This window comes from Protopterus annectens, chromosome 8.part0, assembly GCF_019279795.1.
Source record: "Protopterus annectens isolate FY-2018-M chromosome 8.part0, PAN1.0, whole genome shotgun sequence".
In the NCBI taxonomy this organism is placed as follows: Eukaryota; Metazoa; Chordata; order Ceratodontiformes; family Protopteridae; genus Protopterus; species Protopterus annectens.
In genome coordinates, this window is record NC_056741.1 from 1,479,516,531 (window position 1) to 1,479,542,239 (window position 25,709).

At 36.9% G+C, this 25,709-nt stretch overlaps 1 protein-coding gene across 1 annotated transcript in view; it reads left to right on the top strand.

Annotated features, from left to right (window-relative positions):
* ANKK1 (ankyrin repeat and kinase domain containing 1) overlaps nucleotides 1-25,709 on the top strand; it is a 474,688-nt gene that overhangs the window by 435,305 nt on the left and 13,674 nt on the right. The window contains exon 7 of the mRNA XM_044081064.1: nucleotides 8,109-8,160. Within this exon, the coding sequence (XP_043936999.1) occupies nucleotides 8,109-8,160 (52 nt within the window). The remainder of the gene's footprint in view (nucleotides 1-8,108; nucleotides 8,161-25,709) is intronic.

Here is a 25,709-nt window from a genome sequence, read left to right on the forward strand (position 1 = left end):
TAAAATGAAGTGTAGAAGAAAAAATATTTAAATGTATTGCATGCATGACAGCTAATATCTAGATGGAAACAAAAAGGTTGTAAGGCATTAAAAAATAAATTACTTTTTAAATACAATGCCATTCAAAATCAAGTATAAGAAAAACAAGCAGCACTCAACTCATACCACTTCTCCTTGCACTGCAGTTCTAATTATACTTTATATTCAGCTTTATAAAAGTACCAAGTAACATGCTGAAAGTAGCAATTTCTGTGATGCCCCCACTTGTAAAAGTGTTTCTTATTAAAAAAAGACCTGTTGCGTGACAACTATCTACTTGTTTCATGGAGAAACCATGATCAAAGTAAAAAATGAACAGCAAACAGGAAACAAGCTCAAAATAAATTGCTTAAAGCATTACTGCACAGGTTATGAACCACACATGATACAGTGACATTCTATTTAGTTTACAGGTAAAGTCTGCAAAAATTACTGCAAGTCTCCAACAAATGTACTGGACTTCTGAAAATACTGTAATCCTGTCCTTTATTACAAATACTGTCATATGCATTTCAATACCTAAGGCTTATACGTGATCTAGTTATGTAACTATTCTCTGCATGGCAACAACAACAAGGCTTTCAATGTTGGTAATTCTTCAACAGTATGCTTATTAAAGCTTACTTGCATCTTATAATCTCAGACAAGCTTATCCGATGGTCATTAAAGCATTGCTACTTAAACACACAGCAACAAGTACTGAAACAGCATACATTTTCTGAATAATAAGAAGCATAAATCAACAGTATAAAAATGTGACAGAAAACCAGAACATTCTGCAAAATTAAGGACAGATGAAAAGCCACTGTATCACTTGTGTCTACATTGGATAGGGGGATACTCTGCACACTTACACTGCATAACTGCTCCTTGCCTTGCTTGGACACATCAAGAGTCACTACATGGGGGAGTTGGGTGAAACAAGTATGTCACAATTTGAAATGTCTCTGGCTAACTGTAATGGCCCTGACACATTTGTCATACCTCTCAACCTTAGAGCAAGAAATCTGGCAAAACCATACATAGAAGTGGGACAAAGGCCCAAAAATAAGGAATTTTTTTAAATATTGCTCTTATAAACTTAGAAAGATAATAAAATAGTAAGTCTTGCATTAGTATGAATTTTCTGGAGGGTATGAAATCTGAAATTCAAATGTCTGTCATTATTTTCTAACTTCGATCTTTAATGATGTGCGCCTAATTTGCCAGAAAATCTCAATTTTATGAAAAATGGACCAAAATGTGATGCAAATATATAAAATAGCCACACAATACAGCTGGGAACCTGTCAAAGAAGGGACCCTTTTTTAATATTAGTACTGTTAACTTGCGCATCTGACAAAATAAGAGAACCTACATGAATTTCTAAAATAGAAGAAATTTATAACTCTGATCATTACAGTTATTTATTAATTGTAAACCCTCTATGTTTTCTTCCAAATTTGCCATTTTGTGGAGGGATTATTAGGGGAAGAGCAACATTTTGAGCCAAAACCACGAGCAGTTGAGAGGTTTGGATATGTCTAATTCTATAAAGTGAATTATTTGCATGTACCTTTCAGCCTTTTAATGCAGGAAATCTGGACAAGGCCAAATATATTGGGAGAACATACAAACAGTACTAAAAATTGCTCTTGTATAAACTTACACAGTTGATAGAATAACATGTCTTGCTTTAGCATGCATTTTTCTGAAGGCTATGAAGTATGAAACTCAATGTCTGTCATTATTTAGTGACTTTATTCTTAAATGATTTGCCAGAAAACCACACATTTTATGAGGAACAAACCAAAAATAAGAAGCAAAAATATATTAATTATGCAAAAATCTGGACAGTTGAGAGGTATATTTCAGCCGAGGCTGTCTGAGTTTGCCGCCCTTCCCCCCACACAAAATCATTGTCGAATGGAGTGTTCCCCTCTTAAGTCATTCCACTGCCCCATTACTTGGCTATTTCACCCCATTTACCATAGACACTATAATGTGCATACTGCTTTACTTCTACAATGATTTGGATTTCATTTGAACGTTTTATTTTGAATTATTCAGCATAAACACTAATAGACATCTGCTAAACAAATCAATGCAGTCTCACAATGAAAATAGACTTAGCATTAAAACTTCTCTGCCCTTGAAACTCACATTCATTGAAACAGCATTGAAACCCACATTCAAAGAAAATACATTTGGCCAGTGGCAGATAAAGATTAACTTTGGACTGTTGTCATATCATAGGCCCCTTGCACAAGAAACATACATCTGTTCTTTGATACACCTTCCTGATTGTATTAAATTATATTCCTTGTATCATACAGTACAGTTGTTAGAGGGCATTCTAAAATTATTGTTTTGAACATTTTCCAGTAAACAATGAAACAAATGCATGCACCAACAATGACAGAACTGCCCAATTCAGAACATTTCCATCATGAAAGTCTTCTCAAACTTCTACAACCCACCAGCATCAGTAAATATGCACAATCTCTGCAGAAGTAAAAGTCATTAAATAATTCCATATTAAAGAGATCTGTAACTAATGAAGAGGTTGCTGCTAGCAAACAACTTTATATTTCATTGTTTCATCTACAAATAAAGTGCCTGTTGACCTTATGGAATAAATTGCCTATGTTACACTAAAAATGATAAGCCAGTAATATTGCAGTAGGGACTGGATGGCAAATTGATAACAGGTTCATAGTTATTAGGTATCTCCACCAAAGAGGACATTCTCAGGACTGCAGCATCCACCTCCTTTAAAAGTACAACACAGTATAGTATCAGCAATGCATCTACATACTGTGGGAATACAATCCACAGCCTTCTGCATCAAAAGCAAATACACTACCTGTTGTGCTATTAACAATGCAAGCAGACTTAGCATAAGCAGCACTAAACTTCTCTTCCCCTGAAGTGCTCAGCTCCTTGTAAAATCCACTCAACACTCAACTGTATCTTTCAACTTTGCAGCATAAGAAATCTGGAAAAACCCAAAATTTATTCGGGGGGGGGGGACAAAAGCCCAAAAACCAGGGACACATTTCAAACATTGCTTGTATAATCTTGGAAAGCTGCTAGAATAAAATGCTGTATTATCACCATACATTTTACTGCCAAGGCTTGAACCCAGGACCATGTGCAAAACAGTCAGAGCAACATATCACTATGCCAAATCAACTGTTTCTTCAAGAACAGGAAGACTGAAACTTAAATGGCTACCATTTAGTGAATTCAGTTCTCACCATAGCTCTCAACATCTTAGCACAAAAAACCTGGACAAAGCCAATAATGGGGGAATACAGCCCCCAAAATAGGGACAAATTTCAAATATTCATCTTATAAACTTAGAAAATTGCAAGAATAAAAGGTTTTGTGTTACCATGTACATTCTGAAGAATATGAAGTCTGAAATTCAAATGCCTGTCATTTTTATTTAACATTTGTGAACCAGGAAAGTCTGACTTGGAACAAAGACAATTTTCAGCAGAAGCTCAGGAAAAACACTCCAGATACATCTTTGTAACATGGGAGAAAACACTCACATACATACGCCACACCAGCCAAGAATCAAACTTGAGAACCTCTAGCTGTGACACAACAATGCTACCACTGCACCATCGATTATTTAGTAAAGTAAAACTCTGGAAAACCACAGATTTTATGAGGAACAGAATATGAGGTAATAATCTGAAAAAGTTTTCACAAGTGGTGGTGAATAGGGAATTCTGGCTGTTGCTACCTGCACTCAAGGTACAGTGTTTGAGCCTGGAGTTATTCTCTAACCACCACCAGGTATACTTCCTGAGGTTTCTCTCTAGCCACCAGTATATATTAACCGGGACATTTTGCACACACATACATAAAACATGGCCAAATCTCTCTTTGCTCTCTTTACTACCAAAATCCATGAGAAAGTTGTCTATGAATTCCAACATGAGTTTGACTCAACCACCTCCCTGCTTTCCTTAATATATGTCATTGATTTAAAGTTGACAAAAATGGTTTCTTACAAAGGACTACGTAGAGAACTGCAGGACAGTTACGCAATACTTTTAAAACTGCTGTTGTATATGGAACCTTTAGGATTACGTTTGTGAAGTCCTATCATACTCCTTTCTCATCCAGTCTGGAGTTCTCCAAGGATATGTTCTGGGCTTATTGCTTTTCACCATTTTCAGGACATCATATCACTCAAGTCTCCTTAGAGTCATCATGATGTTATATGCAGATTAACAAGTCTTGTAGGGATTAGTTAATAGTAGACAAATCTCTTATTTGACTAGTTTAGTCATGAGAAATCAAGAATCTACTTAAAAAACAGCATTTGATGGCATGTTTAGGAATGTCTCATCCAGCAGCTCATCCCTTTTCTGCAGCGGGTCCATTTGGGGTTATCACTGAACAGATCACTCCCTTCAGAGACATAGGAACTGAACTTGACCCTTCTCCCACTTTTACAGAGCATGTTAGAAAAGTATAACCAGATTTATAAAAAATGCATATAAAACATTTGATTTCTTTACTATGGGAGGAAGAGTTCCATTTTGGAAGGAGGTTCTTATTTCTATACTGCAGTACAGACTACCTCCTGAAGCTGATACATTTGTGTCTGATTTCCAGATACTTCAGCTGCACTAATTATTAAAGTATGTTGAGTTGTATGTAATTATTCCTGTAGGAGTCAAAAATCCCTTACATTAGAAAAGTTGCATTGCTTTCAAGCTTTTCACTTACAGCCTTATCTACCAGCTTTTGTATCTGACATTTGTCTTTATCTTTGTAAGAGTCTTTACCTCATACCCATCAACCTCTTAGCTCTAAAAATATGGACAAGGCCTAAAATAATGGGGGACAAAGGGCCAAAAACAGGAACAGATTTTAAATATTGTTCTTATAAACTTAGCAAGTTGCTAGAATAGCAGGATTTGCCTTAGTATGCATTTTCTGAAGGATATGAAGTCTGAAATTTAAATATATGCCAATATTAAGTGATTGTAATCTTAAAACTATAATTATTATGAAGCACAACCATAAACAGTTGGGGGGTATGCTTTGCCTTAAAACCCATACCAAGGTCTTATGTTCCTCTTTCTCCTTTTCATTTACACTCTATCCTTAACCTGCAATAACATGCATTTCCTAACATCAGATCCGAAATGTGTAGCTCAAAACCCAGTCTCCATGCACAAAGCATAACCCCTAAAATGTTTTATTTGCCAATAAAATTATATTTAACACTAAAAGTCAAATATTTGCTTTAATTTGGTATCATGCAATCACTTTCCTCCTGCAAATGTGATTGCTAAGGCATGCTTTGCAGGTTTCAGATAATAATAAGTCATGCTAAACTGTAGACATATATAAAGATGACAAAAATGGTTTTACATGCAGAGTATATGCAAAAAAAATGTGAGCTTTTCAATAAATTAAGTAATAGTATTTTTTGTTGTGTTTGTTTGTTTGTGTCTTTCAGCTTTTCCCGGTTAGGGGTCGCCACAGCGGAACTCCGGTCCGCTAATGATTGGCAGTAGAGTTTTACATGCTGGCTTGCCGGGCCTAACGCACAACCTTCAGCGAAGGAACGCCCATTCATGCATGTTGCCACACAGAAGACGCTCTAACTGAGAATCGAACAGGCAACGTGTGTTGCTCTTAATTTTGAACTTGCATTCTTTTTGTTGACTGTTTATAACTGGTCGAGACAGGAAAAGTTTCTTATAGTCTAACGTATCAAACTGTAACATAAACAAGTAGGGAATGTTTCACTGAAATGTTTAGTTTTTTAATTATCATTGTTAAATGTAATACAGAATTAGAATCTTCTTGTTTTTGTCTCGCTGTCTGCTTCATTTGCAATGACAATAATTTATGCAGCTGTGAATTAAAACAATGAGCAAACCTGAACTATAGTTGACTTGTTATGTACAACTTTTTTTTAAACAAGATTGATAAACGAAGGCCTGCTTCCTGCATGGCCCTAAGGGCTTTGTATTTCTGCTGTACATTTTCCAATTCATTGACAGGGCCATCCAAATGCCTCGGACATTTTGTTTCCTAGCAAAATGCCTAAAATATAAAAACGGAAACCCAGACAACATGACTACCTGGTCTTTATAGAATTCTCGGTAGGTGTCTTCCTATCTTGCTATTTTGACTTTATATAAAACAAAAGTTACAAGCTTTTCCAAACACATCATAGTTATAGCTACAGACAACAGTGATCTTAAAATGCTTTTCTATACTAAATGCGAGAAATATTGTTATTTAAAGTGAAATTCTGTAGCACACACACACACACACACACACACACACACACACACACACACACACACACACACACACACACACACACACACCAGTACCTGCATTGGAGTGCTTGCTTCATCTATGTCCCTGGTCTCTCCATAAGAGTCCTCCTGTACCTTGCAGCTTCATCAAGTCCCCAGTTCCGCGCTATAAATCCACGTACTCCCACGAGAGCAGGCAAGTTATCCAGCCTGCAGACATTGCAGTCTGATCCCCTTCCAGTCTATGCAGTTGTAACCGCATGGACTTCTGGGGCATCTCTGTCCACAATGTGTTCTTCTGAGTCTGGACTGCTGCTTACCAAGTCCGGATTTCTGCACGAATGCATGCACTTCTCGTTGCAGTTCATTCCACAACTTTGGTTTTCAGCTGGGGGTGCTGCAGTCCTGCAGTCCATATGCACGAGCCACCCCTAGTGTACAGTGACCTACCCTATCACTTCTGCCCTAGCAGCATGGGACTCAGCAGTCCTTACCCTTTTTAGATTACTGACAAATTAATTAGAGGGTGCATAACATGAGAACATCTGCCTTATTTCTTTTTATTATACAGTGGCATGCGGTAATGTCATGTTACTGTGCATGACCTAGGGCACTCTCTGCTAACTCCTAATATACCTGCCATCATCTCTCCCTTTTGACAGACTATGGGATAAAAGAATGCTTCCAGCCTCCACTAGTTGCCTCTGCATAGTAGGGTTATCTAAATATCTCTCTACCTTGTGATGGAAATAAATATCATACTGCCCCTCTTCAGCATTCTGGTTCCCTGACACCATTCCTGATCTTGGGTCACTGGTGGCACAAACAAACACACTGCATCTCTGCTATTAGGCAAGGCAGACACCCTGACTCTCTGCCAATGGGCAAGATGCATGTAAAAAATGGCTCCTTCACCTCTAATAGGCAAACTTAATAAGGTGAGTTATTGGTAGAAGTATCCTAGGTGAATTGACACAATTAGCACAGTTATTTGGTGACCCCTGCAGGACTGACACCCTCTTGTTTGAGGTATCACTAAAGAAAATAGTATGTGTAGCCACCATGTCTGTTGTGTTCACTACTGTTCCCTAGCGGCACCCACTCTACTTGCAATTTGATATGCATCATGTCTGACCTGAAAACTATTTTGCACAGAGCAGATTCTCGTGTTATGGTGTGGCATGTGGCTTCATGGATTCAGCAGGATCAGGAAAACTCTAACAAACAATAAACCATTTTCTGATATATTTCTCAGAACTGTTAGGATTCCACAATGGCAAACTGGCAGATATTACAAAAGCTGATCAGACTGTACTTTGTGGTATCTGTGGACAAGAGAAGTCAACAAAATGGGCACTGTGGAACATTAATTCAATTTGGTGAATTCACAAAAAAATCAAAAGTAATGCTGAAAAGTAGATTCACCATTTTGCAAACCCAGTAACAATATATACATCCCACTGATACTGGAATGTTGCTAGAAACTTCATTGTTGCCAATATACCCACTAACACAGAAATGCAAGTCAGTTAAATATATGCCACATTTTCCTGGCAAAGAAACAGAGCAAGAAAATTAAATCCTTACTACAAGGGCCCTCTTTCATACTACAGCTGCCATAAATGGACTTCTTTAATTTGCCATTTATTCACTTTAATGTATAAACTGCATTATTGAAAGTAACTTTTCATTGTGTACATCTAATTCTCAGGTTAATAATAAAGTAAAAGATGATCCGCAATGCCTTTTTCGAAGAATAACATTTACTTTTTTCTCCCAATTTAGAGTCAAAACAATGAGCACTGCAGTTTTCCATCTGACAACAGTGAAACCTGCGGTATGTAACCACTTATAACTACTTTGCTTAAACCTTGCAGTGCATGCATATATCAAGTTTCTAATACCTAATGAGTGATGTTGCATTTGGAACAAAAATGCATGAATACATTTTAAACCAGATGGTTATGAATGTTGTTTTTACTACTACAATATAGTGCATCATGTTAACTGTATACATAACTAGAGTACAGATTCACTGCTCTAGGTACTAACATTTCTTCAAAACATATACCTTTCCCGTATGGGTTTAGAAAGTATATTCTTCAGAGAGTGCTCTAAATGAATTATAATATGAATAATTAAATAAAAAAACACAAAACAGACAATAATACATGTGCTTCTCCTTATGTTTCACATGTATTTTGTATGACAAGCAGATAGCAAATATGGATGATTTCCTATTTGTATTGAAGGGTTTTGGATATTCATACAACAAGAAACAGTGGTGTGATTTTTATGTTTTTAACATATACACACACACACACACACACACACACACACACACACACACACACTTCTCTCTCTCTCTCTCTATATATATATATATATATATATATATATATACATATAGTGTGTGTGTGTGTATACATAAATAAAGCTTTGTGTTAGGAATAACTGAAACAAATAACTGAAACAAAGTATAAAAAGCCCTGGAGCTGCTCATTATAGAATTATGACACATGACTAAGAGAAGACATGAGCCAAGAGCATTCCAAATAAAGGAGAGGCAGGGTGCAGCAATGTGGGGAAGGTGTTAAGTATAATGCTTATCAGCCTACTTCTGAGGCTGACAGATCTTTGCTCATGCCACTGGAGCTCACTTTGCAATTGCTTTACCATAAAAGCACTAGTTAACACCTTTACATATACTGTTTCTCAATGTAAGACATATGCTCTTAAGGTACTGTTTAATGGGCCCTGTATTAGTGAAGCCTCATGGAGAAAGAGCTAGATAGGTATTTCTTTTCCTATTAGTGATTGGTCTCATGGGTGCAGCAATCTCAGAGTAACAATGATAAATAAAAATGGGATGCAGTGGTACAGGAGGGATTGTCTACTTGAAAAAAAAATGCAAAACATTTTTTTTAATGTGCCCCTTTTGCCGGTAACATGAAAACCCAAGTAAATGTGTTTCAAGCATGTATATACTTGAGTTGTGATTTGTAAGTTGTAGTTACTGAGCTATTGTAATGCAAGCCTTATTGTGTCAAGGACAGGTAGTCGATTGTTACTTCTGTAGCTGAGCAGTGCTATTAGATGCTCAATCATTTCTTTTTTTGTTATATAACAGAGGGCTAGATTCAAAAAAGCCTAGACTAAGTGTACAATGTTCTGAGGAACAGACCACACAGACATAACTCACACCTTCTTCCTCCTAATTTTAGTTTTCCTACTGACATTCTTACAGCTTTAAATATTGACAGGGATTCATAAAGGTTACCACAAAGTGTAGACTACATGTATACTTAGTGTAATCTTTCTCAGTGACTAGAAAGTACAAAACATGATAAGAATTTTATTGAATACATATCGTGTGCACTTAGTATACACTTAGTATAGGCTTTATTGAGTCTGGCCCTAGAGATTTTAATCACTGGCTCACTTTTGCCAAGCAGCATTTTTTAAGACATAAGGCAAATCCAAAGGACAGTTCTTGAAATGGTACAGTACAATGCTTTTGAGAAGGTCTTTACTTCTCTACAGTCAGACAAGGAAAGCATGGAATACCACTGACTAAAGGTCAGATATAGTAGATTATGATGAAAAACCAATGGCTGTAAACAACATTTCTAAGCACTCAAACACTTGTAAGCACATGCTGTTTTTTAAACAGGAAGTATAGAAGCATTAATTCTGGAAGTAGTGTAAGTAATTCACTTAATGAGATGCTGTGATACTGATACTGAATCATAGGTTCATAGTTCATAGGTTGGTACTAGGTTATTGACCCTAGGGCCTATACAAGCCTAGCCATAACAATTCCCTGGCTATTTCTTCCCACAATATTTACTTCCCTGGACCCCTGTCTAGCAGGGCGACTGACTTGATCCCTGGAGTGAATTTCCTATCTCCCAGCCAACTGTCAAGGTTCCTTTTGAAGAGGGCCAAAGAGGCGCTCTGCTTGACATGTCTATTCCAGAGTCTGGGGAGTCTCTGGGTCAGAAACCTATCCCTCCAGCATGTTTTGTTCATTGTGATGACAAGGTTTAGATCCCTGGAGCATGTGGCTCTGAGGGATTGGGATTTCTTTAAGTTTAGCATGTCCAACAGCTCTGGGTATGACATGGCCTTGTATGTTAAGCAGAGATCACCTCTGAGTAGACGATATGTGACAGAATATAGCTGGAGTTTTTTTAGATGGTCAGTATAGGGCATCTGCTTTAGCCCTATGATTCTTTTAGTGAGGTATTTCTGCGGCCTTTCCAGTTGTTGCAGATGTCTTGAGAGGTACATACCAAATGGGGTGTTGTATTCTATAATGGGGTCTAATGAGGGATGAGTACAGTGGGACAATGACCTTCTTTTTTCTGGATGAAAAGCCCTTAGTGATAAGGTGTGCCACACAGAAGGATTTCCTGACTGTTGTGGCAATGTGGTTATTGAAGGTGAGACCACTGTCCACCTGTATCTCTAAGTCTCTTAGCACACTTTCGGTGTTTAGTGTACTGCCACCTATGTGGTAATTCACTGGTACATGTTTTTTCCCAAAGGGAATAACTATACATTTCTTGGCATTGAGCTTGAGCCCATGACCCTGGCACCAAGCAACTGTTTCTGTAAGGCCCTTTTGTAGAATATCCACATCATTTGGGGATTCAGTAATGGCTCCCAATTTGCAGTCATCTGCAAACTTTGTTAGCCAGAGTCCCTTAGTGTTGGTCTGTATTTCAGAGAAGTAGATGCCAAACAAGAGTGGTCTCAGGACTGAATCCTAAGATATTCCTCTTTTCACTTGTCTGGAGCTGGATATGGAGTCAGCTACTTTTACAGTGTGAGTTCTGTCTGTAAGCCAGTTGGCAAACCATCGAGTGATGTAGGGATTAATGCCCAGCTTAGTAAGTTTATCTATGATTCCAGAGTGGGGGATGGTGTTGAAAGCCTTGGCGAGGTTCAGATAGGCTGTGTGGTCCACCTTACCCTCATCCACAGCTCTGTAGACTGATTCAAAGAAGTCAATCAGGTTCAGGAGAAAAGATCGGCCCTTCACGAACCCAAACTGGATGGGGTCCAGTGTTTGAAGGTTGCCAATGTCTTTGTTTATAAGTTCCATGATAATACGTTCCATGGCCTTAGAGATCAGGCTTGTAAGATTGATGAGGCACTAGTTCCCAGGATCCAAGGTGGATCCTCCCTTATAGAGTGGGATAACTGTAGCTGTGCACCACTCAGTGGGCACAAAGCCTAAAGTGAGGCTATGATTAAACATGACATTTAGGTGAGGTGCCAGTTCATTTTGTAGTTCATGTAGTACATAGCCAGGGATGTCATCTGCTCCCATGGATGCTGTATTCTTAGCTTTGAAGAGTGCATTTTTTACCTGTGTGACCATTATTACTGGAATTTGGCAATCTTTTGGTATTGAGATGGGCCCTTTAGGGGGTGAGAGGGGGGGTGAATTTGACACTGAATCGATCTGCCAGGATATTGGCAATATCCTTGGGATCAGTATATTTAATGCTATTCTGTTGTAGCTCAGAGCAGATCTGAGCATTGCCATTTAGATTCTTGACATAACTATAGAATGCCTTGCGGTTGTCTTTGGAATCTTTGGCCATTTTATTTTTGTAACTAGCTTTGGAGGATTTTATGAGGGATCTCAGCTTCGTACTGATGTTGGCAAGGAAGTTTTTTTGCATCCTAGCATTTCCCTCTTTTCTGCAACAGTTTCTTCCTTTTGTTTTAAAGTTTGTTTATGGCAGACCATTGAAGGGTTTTTAGACAGGCAGCCAAATATCTATGAGAAGATTAGGGGTGTATTTGTTTTCACATCATACAATAGCAGTGAAAATTTTGACACGGGATTTGGTGCCCCGCCTCCATCACAAGTCACAGGAAAGTGTCATTCAGAAGGTCACCAATAAGCTGAATAACACTGAGCAGACTAGCAGACATAATGTGAAAGGTACATACACAACTGGAGCAAAATGGCCTGTAGGAGGCAGTAAAGAGCATAGATTTATAGGTGGATGAGGTGCTCTAGGTGTACGCTATTGGTCTGGCTAAGAAACTTCCTGAGAGTGGGAGACATGCAGGTTTTTAATGGCAAAGCTACTGTAGGTCTTGCTAAGAGACTATGCAGATTACTATAGCAATAACCCACGCCTGGGTGTGGGTAATGCTAAATTTACCCACGGTTGGCGTGGTTTCGTCCCGAGGGTGAAGCCCGAGGGACCAAACAAAGCCAACCGTGGGTAAATTTAACATTACCCACACCCAGAAGTGGGTTATTGCTATTATACCATGACATTATTTAAGAAAAGAAACTATTACTTTTCTTAAATAATGGCATAGTATAATGCCTGTTTGCTGCCCTTCCGCAGATGTCTGGCATCCGGCAGTTCTGATGTACTGCGTGCCTGCGCAGTACATCAGAGTTGTGCAAAAACGGAGAAAGCAAGATCTCCGTTGCTTTTTAGTGTTCGCTATGTTAAATGAGTTTAACATAGCGAGACAGTTTTAAAATAAGCAACGGAGATGTCCCTTGCTTACTTTAAAACTTTCTCTCTATGTTAAACTCATTTAACATAGCAAAACACTAAAAAGCAACGGAGATCTTGCTTTCTCCATTGCTTTTAAAACACTGTCTCGCTATGTTAAATGGGTTTAACATGGCGAGACAGCTTTAAAATAAGCAACGGAGATCTCCGTTGCTTATTTTAAAGCTGTCTCGCTATGTTAAACCCATTTAACATAGCGAGACAGTGTTTTAAAAAAACGAGTTATACTAATGGAAAAAAGTCCGGGCGACCGGACCTTTTCCCATTAGTATAACTCGATTTACAACGGGCACACTGGCCAATCAGCGTGCACGTTTTGGGGGGGGTCATGGTATAATATGGGAGTTGAGAGAGTGGATCAGTTTGAAGGCTAACAGAAGGAGTCTGGTAATGGTGGAATGGAGCGGGGTAGGGTACAGCAGGGAATAAAGGATGCATAGGGATGCAGACATAGGTGCAATGTAGGAAATCATGAGCAGAGGTAGTTGTGGAACAAAGACTAAGAGGAGAAGACCAACAGGACAACTGGGGAGTGAAAGAGGTGGCAGAAAAGTGGGACAGGAAATTACAGTAATAATCTAAAAGGGAAATGTGAAACAAAGAGCAAATTAAAATCAGGCAGGGTGTAGCATCAGATGCAGATGCCAGGTAACAGTAAAATAGTATTATTTAGAGCAGAAAGCATGACAATTCAGAAAAGGGAGTGATTGCAAAGACAGAAGAAATATCAAAGGAGGATGGATGAGGTAAGAAACTGAAATTAGGATGCAAAAAGAGAAAATGAAAATATTAACAAGGATAGAAAGATGGAAATAAACTGCATGACCAGAAGGTAGAAAAGGACTGCGAATAAAAAGAATAGCTAGTGGAATGAATGGCAAGATAGATAAAAGCAGGTGATCATGTTCTAGAGAGAACATATTTTGAGAGGGCTGGAGAAAGGCCAGTGGTTGCTAAAGGGTATTAGATGGAGTGACAGGGTCGAAGGGAACTTGTGACCATCAAGAAAGTATGAAGCTTGACTGAAGAGTAGGTGACCAAGATGGTCACAATGGAGAAGGGAGTCGCACATATTTTGGCACATGTAGGTACAAATGTGCTGTCAATGGAAAAAATGATGAAGAATAAAGAAGTTAGGAGGGGTAGAAGGTAGGGGAGGGATTTGGACAGGTAACTGCATTTTCCAAGATGTTACTGAACACTTTGTCAAGAAAAGCTTGGAAAGAAGAGATCAGACAATATGACCACTTACCAAGGAACTGAACCTTAGAACAGAGATATGCACCACAGGACATCTAGGAGAAAGTATAACATATGTAAGAGTTTTTATATTTAGACCAAACTCCACCTGAGCTGAGAGGGGGCAATGCTTTTGTCATCTGGAATTGAAAAGTTCATTAAGAAAATTGAACCTTTAAACTGAGCATACTGGAAGGAAATGTCAGACTACAAATAAGAAGGTAAAGGAGACAGGACAAATGAAAAGGAAAGAAAGGAAAAAAATATCTGGTTAGAAAACAATGCTCTGAAATGCCTAGAACCTAAGGAAACAGACAGACTGAAAAGTTGAGATGCTATTGGGGGGGGGTGCTTTATATACAGTAGTGATAACAGAGACTTGGTCTGGTATAAAAAAAAATCTAGGACAGGTCACTATCGAAGAACGAGGTGTATAGGTTGTTCTTTGTGAACTATGGGTAGAATATGCTAAGTGTCTCCTTCTTCATATTTATACATATTTTTATAAAATAACTCCTAGTTCATCATTAGATGATTTTCAAAGACTTTCTAATCAGCAAGAAGTTCAGTAGTTTTTTCATGTAAATTCTACGGTGGACACTCTTGTTTCCCAAAAATAAAATGAAAGATCAGTATTATTTGCAATTTCTCTTGTCTTACTAAAAGACTGTGCTGGTCAGAGGCTGAAATAAAACAGTCATTTGTTTGATTTTGATGCTCAAAGCAATACTTATGTATCTGCATCACTGTAAGTTGTCATTACTATGTTTTTATTGCTCTTTCCCAAAGTGAAGGTCTCCAGTCGAGCGGTGTATTTCGTGGTCGTTTTTGTGCCATGACTATACATTTTTCTGCTAAACGTTTGGTTTACATCTGTTAAAAGGCCAGCTGGGTTGGATTGCTTGGTCTGTCTCTCTCTCTCTCTTGATAGTTGATGTTTAGGACAAGCAAATCTTGTATGAAAGATTTTATCTACTGTACTGCTCAGTTTGTTTTCAGTTCATTTCAGTGGTTGACATACTGGTGAGTTTTTTTTTCCTAAGCCATCTCTTTGCAACAATGCACTTTGTCTTCCCAAATGATGACATTATTATATTATAATGCCCTACCTACTCTTTTGTGCAGGATTTTCTTTTCATTTACTTAGAATGGCAATACTCAGAACTACTACTCAATTTCTTACTGTGTTACTATGTGGAGGGAGTCTACTGACTCTTTTTGGTTGGTGTTTTGGCTGAATATAACCTGCACTAAGCCATTTTTTCTTTAGCTAAGCTACAAAATGGTACGTAAATTAGATTTTTTATTTTATTTATTTAACAGAGAAAGTTTGAATGACCAAAGAGCCATTTTCAGTGGACGTCTGGGGAGAAAAGCTCCCAACAGATTCAAAACCATTTAAACAATAATTGATGAATAATTATATACAAGGGGAGAAAAGTCCCATAACAGATTCAATATTTTACAATGAGGTGAGGAGAAAGGCTTCACAAACACGCACAAAAACATTTTAAAAACCTAGGAACATGTTAGTTACACAGATTATTTTTCCCTTTCACTCTGTTTCTGCTAATGTATCAGTTTTTAATATCCTAGCATTTGCTGCTCTTGGACACTACATGGTAAAAAAAAGTTGTGAATCCTTCAACAGTCAGTAGGATTATGGCTTCACTGGGAGGAAAAGAAAACAGCTGTAAATGAAAGCACAAAATAAAATAAAAAAGATATAAATCATTCTAGAGTTATTATGTTAATATCCTCACTGGAAGAATAAGAAAGAGGGGCTATGCTTTTGTATGTGGGCTTTTCCTGGGCTTAAGTCTTTAAAGTGTACTTTAAAATAGAGAGCATTTGTCTTAAATTTATTAACAAATGTAAGAGCAGCATTGCTCTTTTTTATCTGATTTTGCACTTGTATATCAGATTAAGATGTTTCAGATACAATTCTAGTTTTCCGTATTACTCAGAGGAAATTTAAGAACAATATTTTCTACTTAAATACTGGGGCATCTGCCATTTTTCTTGCTTTTTTGCAGGTCACATTTGTCTAATTCAAGACTGTCCTGCAAAAAGAGAAACAGGTGGTAATCATCTGGAGTAGACAGTACAGCCACCTGTGATCTCTTAGATGGATCCTTAAGGAAGCACCATGAAAGACCATGAAGCTGGTGGTGCAGGGTCATGAATAACAAAGTGCCATCTTCTGAGAAATGCATCTGGTACCAGAAACCAGCAAGCATGCAAAGGATTAGTCAGTATAAAAGTATTAGAGGATGAAGCAACAGCACATGCTGCTTAGCATAACTAGACTTTATCTCAAGCCTTCCCTACCCCCCTCCCCTGCATGGATGACAGCAATGTTAGAAAAGGGATTTCAAAGGTCCATCAGCATAAGGTTACATTTAAATGAGAGGGAAGGAGCTGAGAACAGACAAATAATGACTATAACCTGGAGCAGAAGCTTAGAAGGGCACTCTTTTTGGGTGAAATGAAAAAAGGAGCCAAATAAATTAATGGCCCCAGTGCAGTAGATGTGTAACAATAGCAATGAAGGGTAGAAGTAATGACAAAATTTAGGGAAGGATAGTAGTTGTGGAAAGAGGGAAACATTTGTAAGATTAATGGAGTGGGATGGAGTACAATATGGTGATTCATGACTTTAGGCTGTACAGGAAGCACAGGTGAGGAAGCCAGGAGAATTGGTGAAGAATATTTGGAAGAAGGGAATGAATCTAGCATACTGGAAGATGAGGAAGAGGATGATAGTAAAAGGAGGAAAACAATACATTTCAGTTACGTTGCATTAAACATACAGCATTAGAAAGAGTAATTTATCATGTCTGCACCATTTATAGCCCCTACCCCAAAAAATGCAACCAGGAAGACCAGATAATGAAAGGAAGTATATATAATAAAAGAGAGGCAGAAGTAAGGAAGAAATGATGTAGGAGTAAGGAAGAAATAATAGGAGATTTGATTGCCTGAAGGACTGGAACATCTCAGCAACAAGGTCGACAAGCAGAGGAAGAAGCTGTAGAGCAGGAGTGAATCAAACGGGTGGCATAAGAAGGAAGTATGCACAGGAGTATTTTAGACTTCATAATTATGACAGATTAGAACTAAAGGGACTGAAGCTGATGGCCTCATGGGCATATTGTTACAATGGTACAATATGGTGACCAGTAAGGGCAGTAAAGAAGATAATAGATGCTAGGAAATGATGTAGAAGTACAGTAGAGCAGATTATCAATCAATCTCTGGAATAATAAGACCAAACTTAGAAGAATGGGCTGGGAACAGGATGGTAAATTATTTACTGGAAAAAATTAAAGGACAGTCAGCAAAGGAATTACATTATAACTAGAAAACATGCTATGTCAAAAGGAAGAAGTACATGTCTCAATGGAAAAGTAAGGCTGCATGTAATGACAGAGAGTGAGCCTTTAAATCCCTCTGTCAAGCTAACTTGTTTCAGTTTTATGACTGGGATAGAAAGAAGATACAGTGGCAGCTCAGTAGATGTGAAATTATTGGACTTCAGAAAGACCCTAGACTCCATGCCTCATTAAAATCTGTTAGGAAACTAACAGACATGGGGAAGATGGAGAAATTGTAGACATGGATGGAGAAGTGGTTGGAATGCTGGACATAGAGCATGCTGGTAAGAAGTAAAATATCAGAACAGAGGGATGTAATCATAGCATGACAAGAGAGGTCAATTCCGGATTAAACCTTCTTTAATATATACAGAAGTATCACAGGCCAGGGAAGAAAAAATAAAGCTCTTCACAACCACACTGGCATGGGTAGAATCAGGATAAAGCATCATCAGTAGATAGTTGGGCAGGCTAAAAACATGATAAGAAATATGATGGGTAAGACTCATTTGGGTAACTGCAGGGCAATACATCTCAGCAAAAAAAAATCCTGTAGCAGAAGACAAACTGGATGAGGTAAGACTCGAGGATATACAGCAGGAAAATGATTTAAATGTGCTATTTACGGCAGGTTTAATCACCGGGTATATTGTAAGAGGATGACAGCTAAGGTATCAGGAAGATGGACTGTTTATCCAGAGAAATAAAGAAGGGGAAAAAAGGCAATGAGGCCACTATAATAAGCACTTGTAAGTTCCCAGCTGGAGCAATGTATCCCATTCCAGAAATCCTTCAGGAAGGGAAGCATCAGCTTGATGAGGTGGGTACCAAGGAAAGCAATAAAGAGCTTAAGAGGGTAGAGGGGTGTGTTACAAGAACAGGCTCGGTAACATGGAGCTATCCTCTCTTAAAACCAGTGGACAAAGGGGAGCCATGACAGAGATAAGTTATGACGTTACAGAGGAAGACCATGAGAATAAATTAGGAAATAAGGTTAGGCTGGGCATGAGAGGTCATGACCTAAACATAAAGGTGACTTAGTTAAACCTGGACACAAGGATGCACTTCAGTGAGCTGTTGAAGAGCAGAACAAACTACTGCAGCAGTGGTGAAAGCATACTACAAAACCATTTAAGTGGGCATGCGACAACTGGAATGGGGAAGGAGGGCAGAAAATGTATAGGTGTATATAACCTTAATGTCTTGTGCCAGAGGAGCACATGATGATCAGGGCAGCGTGACTTGTGCCAGAGGAGCACATGATGATTAGGGCAGCATGACTTGTGCCAGAGGAGCACATGATGATCAGGGCAGCATGACTTGTGCCAGAGGAGCACATGATGATCATGCAGCATGACTTGTGCCAGAGGAGCACATGATGATCAGGGCAGTATGACTTGTGCCAGAGGAGCACATGATGATCAGGGCAGCATGACTTGTGCCAGAGGAGCACATGATAATCAGGGCAGCATGACTTGTGCCAGAGGAGCACATGATGATCAGGGCAGCATGACTTGTGCCAGAGGAGCACATGATGATCAGGCAGCATGACTTGTGCCAGAGGAGCACATGGTGATCAGGGTAGTATGACAACTGCCACCAGTTAATTAAGATAAAGCAGGATTCTGCTGCTCTGTTTTTACAGAATCTTCTGGAGAATTGAAGAACAAATAAAAACACCTACCCTAAACTGCTATAATCACAGAGTTTGATATATCATTTTTTTTTGGGGGGGGGGTCAGCCTACACACAAGAATAGTTCAGGTCCCTGACAATGACACCTTTTGGCAACTGAATATATGCGGTGAAAACTATTTGCTGAACCTTATTTTTAGTTAACTGAAGGGGGACCCGGTGATAAATACTGAATAAGAAGATTCAGCCTTAACAATCACAGTATTTCACTTTGGAATATATTTTGATATGTACTATTAGATTTTGGGGTGCTACTGAGGAAGACTACAGTAATTAACAAGAGAGTCTCATGTTTGCTGTCTATTCTACTTATCCCAGACTGTAGTATATTGCTATCCATTATTAATGTTATTTGTCTTATTTGTATTAGTTGCGTCTATCAAACTAAATTTTAAATTTAAATTTTATTTAGATTTATAGATCTTATTCTGATTACTTTTTTCAGTTTTACATAGCATTGCTGTTAAATTTAAAAATTCTTTGAATATAAGAACTAAGTACAATTTTTCAATTTTTTGTAACAACTTTTCTAGCTACTGCCAATACATTCCAGAAGATTTTTTTTTGTTGTTTGGCTTTTCCTCATAAAGGAAGTGGAAAATTCATCAGTACTGTTGATATAGTTAAAAAACAATTATCAGACCATGACCCTTAAAAAACATACTTATCTCTTCCTAGTATACATTTAATTTTTCACAATCCATAAACATGTGTATCCACATTTAATTAAACTGAGAGATTTTATAGGGAGTAGCAAAGATTCTATGTATATATTGCCACATAAAAAAATTTCCAGTATTAACCTGAAGAAGTTTGACTTGCTGATTTTAAGTAACATAGTTTTATTCTTACCATCTATTGAGTCACTCATTACACTTCTACCTAAAAAGTTCCACAATTGTACATCAAAATTATTGTTATTATTTATAATTAACTTAGATAAATTAGACAAGCCTCATTTGTAGGTCAATTTACCTTCAATGATAGCATTCATATATTCATATAATGCGGAATAGTGTTCTGTTCCTCTTCACTCATATTATCTACAAATTAATTTAATTTCTTACTGATGGATAATATTAACTGGTTAACAGATTCATCCAACATATAATTTTTCATTAAATATTCTGGAAAATTAGCTTTTCCTTTTTCAAAGCAATCTGACCATAATACTAATCCTTTCCTTTTAAATAAATTAATTTTAACATTGTTCTGAATTTCCTTAAATCTAGAGGTGTGTGCAATGGGAAAGCACAAAAATTTCCATTTTGATATGAATGAAGTTTTAAAAATGTATACATAGTCTAAATATTGAAATGAATTTTATTCTAAGGCAAATTTTATTAACCAGATGAAAGGATTGTTATATATTTCTAATTTGCCATATTTAATAAACTTATAAGAATTTGGTATAATCTGCTCCTGAATGGTTTTTCATTATCTAGTTTGGGCTGAGTCTAGCCAGACTGTAACAGAGTTAAAATTTGCAACAATAGAATAAGCTAATACCACCATACTGAATCTTATGAGATTTCTAAAAGCAATTCTTAGCATTTTAGGACACCATAAGAATGAAGTTAACATGTTTTTCCTTTTCTTTAAATGTTTTTGTCAGGCATTAAAGCTATTGAATGCAATATATATATATATATATATATATATATATATATATATATATATATATATATATATTTGTAGGGTTCCTATCAGCATTTCGAATGTTGAAAATGCCAAATTTAATTTAATCAAACTGAAATGTTTGAAATCTCAGAAGAGCAAACTGACGGAACATTGATTTCTTTCCCAGGGAAAGAAATCGGTGGGTCATCATCGGAGTTTCCTATTTCCTCCACTGTGGTGTGGTCTCGGAGTTGGCATATTTAAGTAGGGCGGGTGTGGGGGGCAAAGCCCCCCACTTCTGTCAGTGTTTAAAGTATTGAATTTTTTTTTTTTGCACGGAACACCACTTTCTTTCCCTAGAAATAAATCGATGTTCTGTCAGTTCGCTGTTTTCAGATTTCGAACATTTCAGTTAGATTAAATTGCATTCGGCATTTTCAGCATTCGATATGCTGATATAGACCATATGTGTGTGTATATATATATATATATATATAGATATATATATATATAGATATATATATATATATAATATATATATATATATATATATATATATAGATATATATATATATAGATATATATATATATATAATATATATATATATGTATGTCTGTATATGTATATATGGGTCCCCTACACATTACTGAAATGCCACTTCACCAACTTTCACATGACAGAGCTGACAACACTGACAGGACATAACACTGACCACTCAGAATACCGATGGGAAACTAATGGTGAGTAACCCATTGGCCAACCCAACAAGCACACAACAATGGCCCCCCCCAACCTCTCTACCCCCTCTAACTAAATATACCAACTCCGAGATCACGCTACCATGGAGGTAAGGGGCAAAGGTCGACTAGCTGGCCAAGCACTTCCTTACTGTCAGATTCACATCTGTGTTTTGAGCAGTCGGTGTTATGTCCTGTTGGCGTTGTTTGTTCAATCATGTGAAAGTCGGTGAAGTGCCATTTCGGTAATATGAAGGGAACGCATATATATATATATATATATATATATATATATATATATATATATATATATATATATATAAAATCTTGGGAATATAATCATTCTAATAAGTACTATCCTAGCCTCAAAAGTAAAAAAAAAGTTCCATTTCTTTTTTAATAAGAAGTAATACTTCTTCAATTATTTTTTCAAAATTATTATTAATAATCTTACTCACATCTTGATAGAGATTTATTCTTAAATATTCTAGTTCTTTTCTTTCCCAGTTATATTTATATTTATATTATCTTTAAACTTACTATCTAGTAATTGATTTAACACTAATGTTTCAGATTTATTATTATTAAATTTCAACAGCAATACTTCTTGAAACTTTTCAATTTCATCATCTATTTCTTCAGTTGAATAATTTAAATCTTCCATAGTTAGTAAAATATCATCTGCAAAAGATGTATTTTAGGTTGACTGTCCATGTTAATTGAGAATTGAATTCATTATTTTTTTCCATTGCTTCTTATACTATTAGCTAAGGATTTGATAACTAATGCAAATAGTAGATGGAACAAGTGACCCTTCCTCTGTGCCTTTGTTTAAAGTGAATCCTTGAGAAATGTAATATGCAATTTTGCATATGTTTTGGAGACTCTGTTCAGATTTTTTAATATTCCAATAAATTGTTCTGGAAATGCTAACACTTCTAAAAATTTAAACAAGTAGTTTCAGTCTGCAGAATCAAAAGCTGTCTCGATATCTGAGCTAATGAGGGCCAGTTTATTGTTTATTCCTTTTGCTAAATCTAAGAAAGTTGCTACCCTTTTTATATTATCATACATTAATCTATTGACTATAAATCCTGTTTGATCTTTATCAATTAATTTATCTTATATATTTCTTAATCGTGTACCAAAGTTGGAAGTAAATATTTTATAGTCTACATTTAGTATTGAAATAAGTCTATATGAGAAAACTAAATTATTATCCTTTCCTTGCTCAAGTATAGAAAACTGTACTGCTTTGATGGAAATAAATATTTAACAAATGATAAGATATCCAGTCAGACAATATTTTTGCAAAAGCATAAAGAGCATTATGGTTCTGTGTGTCTGTGTGAGAGTCAAACTGTGCGTGTGTGTGTGTGTGTGTGTGTGTGTGTGTGTGTGTGTGTGTGTGTGTGTGTGTGTGCGTGCGTGTGTGTGTATTTGGGTCAGGGTAAGAGTAAAGGTTAAGTAAGATACGTCTTGTATAGTGGTAGTGTTATGGAAAAGGCTTTGTAAGTTAAGATGCAGGATTAGGGTTAGGGACAGGGTTAGAGTAACACAAACCCTGAACTTAACCCTGCCTCTGCCCCAACCCTATACCTTAAAAACAAACAAATAGACAGACAGACAAACAATTAAACAAACAAACAAACAAAAAACTTAACACTAGTACTATTGGGACAGATTAGGGTTTAGTGTTATGGGATATTTTGGTATTGTTTTCTTTTTGTGATTTTTTGCAGGTTGCTGTTAAAGGTTTTCAGTATTTTGAATGTTCAAATTGTTTTTTGACAGTGTTTTATTCTGTATTAGAAATTGGGCGACTTGACGTCGTCACTCTGATTGGAGAACAAAATGTTCTCCAGCAGGCTGTTAATGTACAGGTAATACCTACTGAAAAATGAATCTGTCACATCATGGCAGTACATTAGGCTGCTTTGGAGCTTGAACTGTAATGGACCTAACAGCCACAATTATTTTAAACTCACTAAGCAGTGCTTTTGCTGTTTAGAAAGTGTAAAAAAAAAAAAAAATTAGTAAACTGTGTGTGATTGTGTGTGTGTGTGTGTGTGTGTGTGTGTGTGTGTGTGTGTGTGTGTGTGTGTGTGTCTGTATGCATGCATGTGTGAATGTACACATGCATGAAAGTCAGAGTGAGATCAAATGAGAACTGAAATGCCACTGGCTAAGCAGCTCTTTTGCTATTTAGAAAGTGCAAAACTAAAACAAATGGATAAAGAAAAAAATACAAAATCTGTGTGTGTGTGTGTGTGTGTGTGTGTGTGTGTGTGTGTGTGTGTGTGTGTGTGTGTGTGTGTGTGTGTGTGTGTGTGTGTGAAAAACAGAGAGAGATCACTTGAATAGTGGATGCAGTTCATTTACAGTTAAGAGGTATGCATACCTCTCAACCTCTTAGCTCAAGAAATCTGGACAAAGCCAAAAATAGTGTGCAGCAAAGGCTCAAAAACAGGTAGAGATTTTAAATATTGCTCTTATAAAATTAGAACATTATTATAATATTAGGAATTATGTCGACATGCATTTTCTGAATCACATGAAAGTCTGAAACTCAAATCTTACTCATTTAGTAGCTTCAGCCCCAGTGATTTGCCATCAAACTATACATTTTATGAGGAACAGACCAAAAATGAGGCAACAAATCTAGACATTCTGTGAAAATCTGGACAACTGACAGGTACGGAGGTATGAAACTCTTAATGGCTGGCACTATTATCTGAGTGTAATCCTTTGTGCCAAACTTTTATTTTTGTTGTAAAATACTTCCTGCAACAACAGTTACATATACTATGACAAATCTGAAACATTAGGCAGAGGAATTATTTTACATTAAAATATATATACATACAGTAATTAAAAAAAAAATAACAGATAGCCCATTCTCTTAGCATAATACTGCCTTCCAGGGTGTGTGTTATTGTGTGAAAAATGCCCTTTCAGGGGTGTAGAGGCCTTCCTCCTGTGATGTTGGGCCTCAGAACACCCCTGGGTGGGTGTTTTTTTTACACAATAACACAAACCCTGTTGGGCATTATTCCCTGCTTAAATTATTTGATTATTCATGCTATAATCATATACATCTATAGCTATATCTATAGCTATCTTTCTCACTCCATCTATGTATATACATACATACAAATCTGATCAATAACATGCACATGGAACTTAATTTACTGTACACTTCCAAAAACAGTGAGATCATGGTCATATCAGGCACTAGGCAGAGTAATAGGGTAGGACCCCCATTGCAATAGGCATTGCAACATTCCATTTCTTGGCGGTCTCTCCCCATTTATCACGAATGCTGTTCAAACCTAAATAATAATAATAATAATAATAATAATAATAATAATAATCACTTGTTAAGCAGGCAGGACTATTGGACACATGGTTACTTTTTAGGGGTAACCCAGGAGCAGTAACTGGTTATGTGACTTGCTCAGGGTCGCACAATAAGCAAATAAAGGCTGAGAGACTCAAACTCTGACTACAGCTCACAGCCTCAATCCTCTGCACCAACTGCCAGACTTCCAGTGTACTTACTATTTTTTCTTTACTTTTACAACTATATACAGAGATTTGAATTGTATTTAAAAGCTTTATATCACATTTTACAGAAAGAATACTAACGATATTTTAAACAAAGCAAAACATACTTACATTGTAACCAGATAGCATGAGAATCAGTAACTTCTCTTCCACTGAAATTCATAATGGTGAAATTGCATCTAGCATCCCATTACACTGCAAGAGACATGCTGATATTCATACTCAAATATCATATAGTGAAATACTAATTAGCATCTATCTGGATGGTGCAGAAATTCAAAAGGCAGAGGTATTACACATTTATTAAAAGCCTGTGACAGCCCACTGGTCAAAAAGTATTTTTTTTTAGGAACATCCTAGCAGTACTGTCTGGTGAAGTAACTTGGCAGAGTTACAGAGAAAACAAATGAAGGCTAAGGGAATCATATGATGTAATATAGGAAGCAGTTCTTTAACAGCTTAGAGCCTTATTCATATGCATTAAGTGCTAGATAAACTGTTGTAACCCAACTGCAGTGCATTTCACACCTGTGCCTGCAAAACAAGCTAAATTAAAATATATTCATAGTAAAAATATTAACATTAAACTCCTA